The 11,947-nt window shown below is 42.5% G+C and overlaps 1 protein-coding gene across 1 annotated transcript in view; it reads right to left on the minus strand.

The window, feature by feature from the left end:
* Window positions 1-346: 346 nt before the first annotated feature.
* LOC103913161 (D-beta-hydroxybutyrate dehydrogenase, mitochondrial-like) overlaps window positions 347-11,947 on the minus strand; it is a 14,324-nt gene continuing 2,723 nt past the window's right edge. The window contains exons 3-5 of the mRNA XM_009319624.1: window positions 6,464-6,616; window positions 3,519-3,649; window positions 347-694 (exon numbers count right to left, since the gene is read on the minus strand). Of these exons, the coding sequence (XP_009317899.1) occupies window positions 347-694; window positions 3,519-3,649; window positions 6,464-6,616 (632 nt within the window). The remainder of the gene's footprint in view (window positions 695-3,518; window positions 3,650-6,463; window positions 6,617-11,947) is intronic.

Here is an 11,947-nt window from a genome sequence, read left to right on the forward strand (position 1 = left end):
AGGATACGCTCCCTTTTGTCTCCATCACGTCTGTAACACAGTAACGTGGTATTGCATTAGAAAAAGATGCATTAAATTTTCTAGGCAATACCTAAAGCACCATAAGTGGCCGTATTTTTTTTTCCACACAGGAGAAGTAGTTACCTAGAGAAATGTATTAATTTTACATGGGGTCCTGTATGTTTTTCCCTATGAATAAGCGACAGTTCTGACTAGAGAGACCCTCCAAAGTTTGTATCAGTTAATTGGTGTCGTTATACTGATTTCTGAGGGCATTAGATTCAGCCCTGGCTTTCACATTTTAAAAAACGGCCCTGCCTGAGTCACTGAATAGTACCAACGTAGGCTATGCAAGTTTTACTTTACTCAGAACGTAAGACAAAACGGAATCCATCACAACGGTCGGGAATAAAGCACACACAAACACCAGTGCTTTTTCCTTCAGCTTCGCTACCATGTAACGCGCCTTGGGTGCAGGAGACATTAAAGCATCTACCATAGCATCTACAACTTCATTGCCGTTAGCGCTTCCTCTGCTGAGAATGCTGTTGAAAAAGTTTGCCCGCTCTTGAACATACTCCTTATTGTAAACTGCCTTTTCCTCTTCACCGAGTTCATTCCAAATCTCTTCTGCACTGACTGGTGGCTGAATTTTTGTAGAGTGTGCATAATTTCCTGGCTGAATAATACAGACCTAAAAGCAAGATGCAAAACTTATCAAGATGCAATCAGTCATTCTGAATTCAAGCAAATACTATAGCCAGTAAAACAGATCAAAAGCTTTCTGCAGACAGGTTTCTTCCAGAAAATGCTGCTTTGTTGAAATTTGAACCTTGAAAACTTGACTGAAATCAAATATATTCCTGTGAAACATTTAAGATTGCAGGGGTGCTTTATTCTGACTTCCTCATTTCACTCTGATGTTAATGTTCTTGTTTTGACTACTCGGCATACCTTCACAGAATGCAATAGTGCATCTTTGATTTCTATAGAATGCATAATGGTATAAATGTTTTGACAATACTGAGACAAAGCATTTCAGTATGACTTTGATGTCTCCAAAGTGGAATACTTTGGATTTTTCACTCAGTGGCGAATCTTGCAATTGGTAATTTTTTGCCCCGGTTTGGGACAAAAGGAGATGTCAAAGAAAATTAGAAGGTCCTGGGGAAAGAAGTGCTGTTTTCCCCAAGTAGGTGTAATTAAAACAGGTCTTGTCAGCCAAGTACAGAGGGGACCAAAGGTCCTGGTCTAGCTCTCACTGAAGTCATTAGCAAATTTCCATAGATTTCTGTGCATGTAGATTTAAACTGAAAGCACACAAATCCTTTGCTGCTCCGCCTGTTTTCTTTGCATGTGTTGTTGCTGCTGTTCTGCTAACTTCAGACGCTTCTGGGGAATTTCAGAGCAGGCTGAGCACTCACAGTATGCATGCTTTTTCTCAGTTAGCAGCGGGCTTGTTCAAACTATTTGTAGATATGCAACATTAAAAACTCCATGGCGTTTAACTGACCTGATTTGTAAAGACTACAACACAAGGTGAGGAAAAACGGTGCTGAGCTGCATAAAAGACTCGGGGATCTGACAGGCGTTCTCTGGAAAGTCTGTGGTAATGTAAAACCTTAATGTCCCCGACCTGCCACCCAGCCCATCTACCAGAGGCTACCACCTGAGTGCCACTACCGGCACGTGCCTGCCTCTCGGCCTGCACGGCAATCGGCGCGCTGCATACCGGAGGGGTTGAGCCGTGTGTGGGGAGCAGGAAGGGGTGTGGGTAAGCTCCAGCAGAGAGACAGCGTGCATAGCTGGGGGCATCTTATGCTGCCTCAGGTAGGTTTGTCACGGGGCATCTTTTGGAGCCCTCCCTTTGGGTGCTATTTTCAAAAGTGTTAGCCAAACTAATGCCAATAGTAAACTTCCCGCATTTATTTTAAACAAAGGAAGTTTGAGAACTTCATGTTTTGGAGCTTTTTGGAGTTGGCTAGGAGAGAAGGAGAGATGATGCTTTTTTCCCTTCCTTGATTTTCTGTAGCCTTCTTTCTAATAGAAGACACATACTTTGTTTCTTGTAGGCAGCCAGCTTGCCTGGCCAGAGTTCAGTGGGACAGAGCCATAGCTCCATCTGTTTCTTGCCACCTCTGGGCGGCTTTCTCCTGAAAGGACAAAGGGAACGACAGGGCAGGGCAGGGGAGCACAGGGAAGAGAGACCGTGTATTCTGCAGGCTCTTTGCAGGGTAGGTTCCAAGACAAATGCCAGCCAGTGTCTTGCATACAGTGAGAAACAGAAAAATAACTCTCTCAGATATTCTGGAAATGCTTGTCAGCCAGGCTCACTGTATTGCGTGCTGGGCCTATTCCGGGGGTGGGGGAACGGTAAAAATCCCCAAATGACCAGAGTAGCTAACCTGTTAAACCAAGCTCTTCCATGCATTTGAGATTATCCTCAGCTAATTGGTTCAAATCCTCACCGTGCTCTGTGGTATTAGGATGTGTAAAATCACTTGCATTTTATAGCATTTTATATTTATCCGAGAGGGGTAGTTAATAGATGCATAGCTGTAATTTCTTCCAACACAAAGCTTATGAACAGTGCTGTAAATCTGTGTACGTAAAGAGTACACCAATGCAAATCCTCCAGGGAAGAGTTTTAGTGTTTGAGAAGCGCGCTTCAGCAGTGGAGTGACTCCAAGGAAAAAGCCTAGTGAAGCTACTTGGTAGTCTAAGCTTCAGGTTTGATTATCAGGGTTGCTTAGATAGGGCACTAAGAGCACTCTTAGAGCCTCTTAGGTTAAAAGAATAAAAACAGAATTACTCTCCACAATACTGCCTCTTGCAGTGTAGCTGTTCCCACAAAAAGGAAGGAGCTTTTAAGCACTGATGTTGTGAGAGAAGAGAAAGAACCCCTCAGGTTCTTCCTTTTCGCTGCACATCGCTCACACCTGGGCTCTTTGCTCCCGCAGCCACCCCAGAGAAAGTTTCAGTTACCTGGTACTGTTACGAGCCCTTCACAGAGCATGGCACTGCTCAGGCTGTCCTGACTCAGGAAGTTTCTCCACTGTGGAGGATGTGGAGAAAGGGTGGAAGTTGCAGTGTTGGCACAAAGAGGAGGAGCACTATCCCACAGCTTCTCAGAACTGCAAACATCACCCAGGTTCACTGCTCTCAGTGATTTTCGGCTCACTGATTAGCCACAGAGAAACCACCTCTTTCCAAGGGGAAGCTGCACCCATGGATTCAGCCCTGATCTCCATCTTTGTCATTTGGATGCATGGATCTTACTTTGCATGAGATTAGATACTATTTTGCATACACTTGTCCTTGTTCCGTTGGCCAAAATTTCCACCCCCACGCCGTTGTCTGGTATTCTGTGTGCAAGTCGCTTGCTTCTTACCCCACAAAAAGATGCATTTCAGCTCTGTAGGAAGTTTCAGGTGTGAAACTTCTCTCTTTCTCATATGAAAATCAATGTTAGAAATAGCAGGGAGTTTCACACAACAACTACTTGTTACATCACTTACCCGGACACCGAACTTCTTCATTTCCAGTCTTAGAGCATCACAAAATTTTTCAATAGCTGCCTTGGTCATAGAATAAATGCCATTTCCCAGAGAAAAATAGGCAATAATGCTGGACGTGAAAACAATACGTCCTGGAAAGAAAATAGTACAAATAACATAACTTCACTCTCAGTCTTTAACAGAGAATTGATTTACCTGAGTCTTCTGAACTGCTAATAAGGTGGGATTTAGCATGATGCTGTTTTACTACACAGTATGCCAAAGCTGGGCTGTGTAAGTGTGCAGTCCCAGCACAGAAGTGCACTCATCTCTGTTAAGCAGAGAACTTCACACAAAAATCTTCCTTCCATCTAGTGACAGATGCTGGACTAGCCAAAGTGTAACACATTCCCAACGTGCTGCTTATTCCTTCTGAGTCCGAGACAGGATGAAAGAGATGGAAACAAAGCAGTCCCCTAAAACCTTTAGACTGAAAAATAGTAATAAAAGACTATACTAGTAATAGGAGGAGGACTGCAGAAGAGAGGAGCAGATGATTTTCCTTGCGGCGGATATATGACTACAATACCAGTTTTTCTGTGCTAATGATGTCTCTGCACTGATACCTGGCTTACAACTGTGCATATAAAGTCAAAATCAGACTGTACAGTGATAAGCTTCACCAGAGAAAGGTGACTTGACAAAATGTGTGCAGCCTTACACTGCCTTGCTGTGATTTCCCTCATCTGTGCTGCTTTTTTCCCCTTTGTAACTCTTGCTGAGTGCAGGCATGCCTTAAATAGCAGAGATTTCTGATTTGAGGCACTGGGCTGTCGTTCATTTCCATTGTTTACTTGTAAACTTCTATCACATAGTCATGCCATAGAGTAAGAAATGTGTAAATGTGGGTATAGAAATACAGAGGTGAGAGAGAAGAAGGCCTCGTCGCCAACAATACAGAGAAGATAGTTGCACTCCTATTGCTGCCGCGGATGCAGATAATGTCTGGGCCTCAGATCTGACCAAATGATATAGGCTTGTGGGATATCAAAAGGGTATCGTGGGAATGCAGTGAAATCTGTCATTCTGAATTAGGTTCCATGCCTTCCTACACAGCATCTGGAATAAATCTTATATAAAATAATGGGAGAACAACTACCAGCTTGCTGATCAAGATGCTATATCAGCTGGCCTGGCCATCTGGAAAAGTTATGGGGAAACGTTGCTCCTCTCAGAGTACGATGCTTAGTTCTAGGCTGGAGGGCAATACCTCCCTTTACAAGTATTAATAATCTTGAAGTTTTTCTTGGAACAGGTGCTCACCCTAAAATGGCAGTAAGCCCCTTCCTTCAGAAAACAGCTGCTGGGTAAGTGATGGTAGGATGACCTCTGCCTCCTTTAACCAGTAGCTAAGTGATTTGGGGCACACACCCAGGATGTGGGACATGTCATTTAACTTCTCTCTTTGCCTAAGGTAATTGAAAACCAGCTTTCCCAGGAGAATGCTCTAACATCCATAATTCAAGCTTTTCATTTGGAGAGGCCACTTGCTGCCCCCAGAAACATGAGCTTTAGCTGTCCTGGCTGTTCCTGCAAGGAAGGAGACAGGAAACTAGGATTCTTCCTAGAAGTGCCCTGGCCTCCTCTCCTACATAGATGGGGCTTGAAAATGGAGTGCGGGCAAGGCAGCATTGACTGCCAGGAGTAAGATGCAGAGCGCTCTTTTGAGATAAGGTACTATGTATGTGCAGCCATCCAGACCCAAATCTTCTAAAAGTTTATGCACGTGCTTAATATCATACACACAATTAGTCCCTTTGGCTTCAGAGTAACCCCTTGCAATTCATGAAGTCAGACAAATGCCTCTGGTGGATCAGCATCACAGAGTTTTAGCAGTAAGCAGGACATCACAGAAAAACAGTGATGTGTCCCCGTGTAATGGCCACATAACACATCCATTGTTTCTCACCGAGTATATGCAATAGCACATTCTTTTACAAAAACACATCCAGCTTGCAGTATTTAAAAGTTTCTTTCTTCTTGCATCAAAATATCATCAGCTGAAGGCAACCAAGCAGAAAGAAGCAGAGTAGTCAAAAAGGGGATGATTTTATCTTACCAAAATTTTGTGTAACAGTGACATCTGGGGCTTCCAGATGAAACCTAGCCCTTACTGTGCTTGATGCTGTATACACACAGAACAAATCCTCACCTTAAAGAGCTTACAACTTAAATAGACAAGCTAAGCAAAAGAGAGAGAAAGAAAAAGGGTGTCTTTGTTTCCCAAATATAGATGGGGACAGGTAGGGAACAAACTGCAAAGCAACTGAGACATGCTGCAATGCTGTAGAAGGCTATTTGAATCATTTCTTCTCAGAAGAAAGGATAAAGCCCACGCATATGGAGGTCCATGCAAATGCATTTATCCCATTCGATACCCAGGCATCTCTGCGTGGCACTGTTTCACATACTTGAAGTTTCCTGCCCAGGGTCATAGAGAGGATCTTGCTAGGCCTGGAACTGGAAACTGGATGCCTCTAGTTCATCTCTGTAAGAACATCCTTCCTCTCCCAATTGCCAAACAGTGAAATAGCAATGCCTAAATAATAAAGTTAAGCAGGAGTTTAGTGGATCTTTGTGTTTTCCGATTGTCAGTGCTTACAAAGTCTTGGCTGGGCTTAATGATATACTGTAAGCACTTTTTTTCTCTCTTTTTTGAGTCAACACTGAGATAATGCATTATTTGTAAATACTTTTTTCTATGTATCGTAAAGACAGAATCTTTAAGGGTATTTTTTCCCCTTATGACTTTACCCTCCTTCCGGCTCAAGTTGCTCTTTCAGGCCACACAGAAGGAGGCTGTCATTTCAGATCAATGAGAGACAATTCTTTTATACATGCTACATTACCCTGATTATAGTAAGCTAATTATTCTACCACTCTAAATAACAGTGGATTAGCATTACCCTTGTATTTCCTCAGAAGGGGAAGAAATGCCAGGGTTGTCCTGATGCTCCCAAGGAGATTCACATCTGCAAATTTTTCATATTTCTCCATAGACAGCCACCCTGTCTCACCAAATGTTGATATTCCTGCATTGTTGACAAGCCCCCAGAAACCTACGGAAGAGAAATGTCTCAACAAGCATTTTTCACTGCAAAACAACCACTAGGTGACGAAACACTAGTGATTTGGACCCTCGGAAACAACTTTTTAGTTGTGTTATCTTCTTGTCTTTTCCACTTACAAGTGCAGGCATGTTTTGTTTAATGATGGAATGTAATTGTGGCCATTACCTGGACCATGTAAGTCTCAGTGCTATTTAATAACGACTTACTTTATAGTTGTCTGAAGTTATTTAGGAATAACATGTTCTGGGAGACTACATCTTAACTGCCAATGCAGCGTACCATGATATTTTAATTACTTTAATCCCACTGTGTGCTGTGAGCAGCTTTGTGAAAATTATATTAAGCAGTCTAAAGGCTAAGGGGTAATATTTTCAAAGTGCCTGACTAATTTAGGAGCCTAAGTCTTGGCTCCTTTTCCAGGATTTGAGCTTTGATTCCTTCTGAAATCAGCCAGAATCAGGTACATGGGTGCAGCATTGGGTGAAGTAACCAAGCAAGGTCAGTGGCTACAGTATTTTTTTTTTTTATTTTGTACTCTTGGACAACTCTATTCCCCACATAACAATGGGTTTTGGTGATAAGGAGCCCAGCCCCCTGAAACGCTGTAAGATTCCGGTGTTTACAAGCGGAAATTTATCAGCAGCAAAGCTTGTTCTGACACAACTCTCTGCCAGAAAGTGCAAGCCCTTTAGCCCAAAGCCACAGAACGCTTTGTGTGAGCACTGAACAGTGCTAATAACCTTGACTGTTGGAAATGCTTTTCCGTTGAAGTGTGGAGTGCTCGCAGTTTGGAGCTGACGTGCTGACTAAACGCTGATTAAGCCATGCTGACTTGTTCTTGCCTTCAGAGCAGGTATCTGTAGATGTACGGTAAAGCAGCAAGTGACGTGGTGCTTTTGAAAACATTCCCGTTTCTGTCCTCAAATCCTGCCTGAGGATATTTCTAGAGTGACCAGCAGTGTAACTAAGAAGTACGTAGGGTAGCCTGACTTGCACTGAAATAGCTAGGTTTGCAGCCTGTCTCTGCCAGCCTTGACAATTTTGCTTATGCATTTTTTTTTAAGATTTCTTGTACATGTCTGAGGCAAATGATTGTTTTGTCATGCCTTCTACAGGATCTCCAAGCCTAGGTTTCTGGTGAGGCAGAATGGGTAACAGTGCCTCTCTTCTCTCCTCTGGACACAGGTTCTGGGACATGGATGTGATGCCGACCCAGCTGTAGCCTCCTGTACCCGCGGTGGCAAAGATGTTCTCAGGGGACCTTTGGTCACCCTGGTGAAGGTGCTGCAGAAACCCTTGGGCTGAACTCTTTTCTTTCTGATCTTCTCTGACAAAGCTACTGCGATGATTTCATGGTATCTTGGTCCTTCCAGAGCCCTGCCAAGAACTGCTAATACAGGATTTCATTCACAACAGTAGTTAAAGCTGAAACAATTTTTTGAGTTCGTTTGTAAAGCAGACCTCTGTAAGCTTTCCTAACATATATACACTACTTGTATTACATAATGAAATTGGTGTTTAAACAGAGAAAGAAACAAAGTTCTTTCAGTGAACGTCTCATTTGCAGAGCAAAACACTCAAATGCAGGAATTTGCCACACAGAACTTTGATAACTCTGTCCTCCAAAGAGAATAAATCATTATTCAGCAGTCTGTCACACAGCAATCCTTGACACTGGACCTCTCTTACAACTTTAGATACAGACTGACTGCTGTCCTAGTAATGCAGCCATTTCCTGTGTACTCACCTTTTTCCTACTGCCCCAAATGTTAGTGGACAGAGAGGAAATGGACCAAAATATTGGCCACCCTCGACTTCCTTCTTCCTCCTGCCATTGCCCTGTTGTTCCAGGTCTTTCCACCATTCTGTGGCTTTATTTCTCCTTCTTAAAATGGAACTAGCCCCATGGGACTGACCTCCTTGTAAAAAAAAATCAAGATCAATGGATTAGAGAGTCCTCTGTAAAAGCTAATTATTAATATTTTTGTACTTGCACATGATCTGATCTGCAGATGGACTGAATAGCTGCACACCCCATCTGTTTCTACTTAAGGCTGGAGGTCTCTGTACTCAGGTTTATTTTTATATAACCTAACTCTAACACAACACAAACTAAAGCCTGGCATCACTGTAAAAGCTGTTCCCTGATCTTCTCAGCTTTACCTTTTCTAATTAAAAAAAAACATGTCATTTTTCTTCTGCCACTGCATCCTGCACAGCGCAGCAAGAACACTTGCTCCACATATCCCTGAATTCATTAGGGCTTCAGAAATACAGCCATTAAACTTTAGACGATTGATTTTCTTCCTCTTTCTCTAAACTGCGAAACACAGAATTTAGCTTGCAAGGCTTAAGTTTTCTCTCCAGCCATTTGCCTCATGCACTTCAAAGACTCCAGGTGGTTATCAGTGAGGCCAGCCTGTGTGTATAAACAGGCAGAGTTCACAGAATAATGGCGCCTTCTTTCTGTGGGGTGGCCAAATCAAAAGTCAAGAGGAGAAAAACTGGCTTGAGTTAAACTGAAACAGACTTTTCTGAAGAGAAGATTAAGTAAAACATAAAAAGAGATTTTGCTCAGGGTCAGCTCAAAACATTTTACTTGCCCTCAAGCGAAACTTATGGTTTCTTAGAACATTTTGGCATTCCCGAATGGGAAATGTTCTGATATTTTCCACAAATTTTCCTGCCACTTTGTTCAGTTGAATCAATTTGCAAAATTCAACCCAAACAGTTCATTATCCCCTTATGCCCCTTTTTCAGAAAATTTCCTATGTCCTGAGAAACAACCTGCCCAGCTATGTACTCAGGGTACTTGAATCTGCTTTGGTCTTCCTTTCCTGAAGTGTTTGTGGTAAAAATTAATGCTATAAATGTGCATACAAAATATATTGTATATTTGCTTAGACAAATGCAGCTCGGGTAACCCGAGAAATACCATCCTTCAATGGAAATCTAGAAGGACAAGGCACAAGTAAGAATTGAACAGCAGAAGGAAAAAGACATCGCATTTCCTCAGTGTCCATGCACAGACACATTAGGAAAAAGCAGCTAATGTTTGATCTGGAAGGGGAAAATTACTCAGACTGTCAAAACAGAACTCAGTCCAAGTTCTGAAGAGGGGTGTTAGACTATGCTACAGCAGGCAGGGAATAAATAAACTGGAAAGCAGAACTGGATGTCTGAGTTTTTCACTGATCTCTGTGTTGGGAAAATGGATCCTGAGGACAAAGATTAAAAGATATAACAGGGGATCTAAAGAATCACTTTAGGAAACCTAACTTAAGATTAGTGAGGCTTTCAGGAGAAGAACACTAGCTTGCACATAACCTCCCAGATAATTTCTACTTCAAGATAAAAGGCACATATCCAAAGTCCATATCTAGGCCCAAAAGATGCCTGATGTTCTTCCAGAAACTCTTAAAAGTATTCTTCCTATTCAAGTCAATCAAGCTGTGTGCTTGCAAAACCTTTTGAAAATCAGGCCGTTTCTACGTAGGTGCCTACACACAGATAATATCTGAATTTGGCCAGATTTTCTAAACTCAAACATGTATTCTTGGTGTCACTGATCTTTGGAGTTTCTCATCCAAACCTGAGCCCATGCAAAAGTGACAGGCTCTTTCCTGAAAGATCCCAACCCAATACTAAAGGAAACCAGCCAAAGGAAGGAGAGTGTGATTTGCCATACTCCTACTGAAAAAATGAAGAGAGGGAACAGGCCGATCTGTCTGTGGCAATGCAGGGTGTTCGTGGTAACAGGTCAGCTGAGACTCCTGAGTTTCAGATAGGTATCATCCTTTGCTCGGAATATTATGCTGTGGTTGTCTTCATTGCGAGGATGAGTCTATTTGAATAGGAAGTCTGGGCTAAGATATGGTACCTTGGGCCTACTGGGTGGATTCCATGAATAGGAAATCTTAATTAAGTGGAGGAGAGTATTTAATAACTTTGGACTAGGAGGTAGGACTAAAACTAACATCCCTCCCTTCCAGCTAGCTACATGTCACCCACTCGCAAAAGTCAAGGAGAGGAAGAGAAATTCCTGTTTTAAACAGAAGCAGCAAATAGAAAAAAAAGAGCTTTGCTGTAGAGCTTAAGAGAGTTGCAAATCAACATGCTTCAAAGTCCCAGTCTACTTCATGTTGGTTTTAATGTGCAAGTGGAAGAAGTTTATTCTTTTTAAGCAAGAAAGGACTCTAAGTATTTTAGAAAGTCATCTTAATGGGCACGCAAGCCATAAAAACAAATAAAGAAAAAGAAAGGCATCAGAGCCAGCAGATTTTTGTGGAGGGACAGTTAGTTAGCTCTAGAGAATGAGCTACGTACCATGGAAATTGATTTCCCATCCTCTTCAGACTGACATAATTTCACAGTCTAGAACAGAACAAATATTTACAAGGAAACAAACTATGAAGTGGCAGAATGTCCAGCTAGCTGTGTTACCAGTAGTTTGGATTTCTACTCTTGCATAACAGAGAGAGAGAAGACAAGGTGGACCTTGGGTTAGTTCTCTCATGGTTACGGCATAACTAGAAGGTCTAGGGAGTACTGTGCTCTATTCCTGAGATTTAGTTGTACATTTTATACTGAATAGGCTACTTGAACCAGAAATGATCCTGGGCACAAGAAAGTACCAGAGCACGGTATTCCTCCATCCTGGATGGCTTCCCTTGCCACCAGCAACTGCTGAGTGAGGCTTCTTGGGTTCATTCTGCCCAGACCCACGAATTTCTCATGCCTTTCCATGCAGTGAACCGAGTCAGCGGGAGAGTGTGACTCTCGGGTCCAGTGGAGTCCACAATTAGGTGGTTAGGTTTTTCACTGGGGCTCTAGGCAAAAAATACAGGCTTTACAGTGTAGACCTGCAGCCTGTTCAACTTGGGTCTAGGTTTGAAGCAACTAAAGTCTGCCGAAGGACAAGATTCAGGAGGGACTTGAGCTCTCTGAGCCCCTGTTCATTGCCAGCTTCTTGTCTGGAGAGCCCTCCGTTGTAGACTGTACACTCTTTAGGACAGACGCTCTCTTACTTTGACCATATATTGGGTCTAGAACAAAAGACTATGTGATGCTGACAGGGCTTAATAGGCTTTATGGAAGTACAAGCAGAAACAAGAGCATTCTGCAAGTTTGAAAGGAGGAAGATAGTGTATAGACACGTAATAGATGCAAGAAAACATGTATTTTCATCAACTACAAGAAAAGATTTAAGACAAAGGACAAAATTTTGGCTTATCAGTCAGATTAAGATGACTTGGAAGACAGCATATCTGCCAATGTCTGACACTGGAAAAAGTCATACTTGTGTTAGATGCACAGTCC

The sequence above is a fragment of the Pygoscelis adeliae genome, unplaced genomic scaffold (assembly GCF_000699105.1).
Source record: "Pygoscelis adeliae isolate BGI_AS28 unplaced genomic scaffold, ASM69910v1 Scaffold122, whole genome shotgun sequence".
Classification (NCBI taxonomy): domain Eukaryota; kingdom Metazoa; phylum Chordata; class Aves; order Sphenisciformes; family Spheniscidae; genus Pygoscelis; species Pygoscelis adeliae.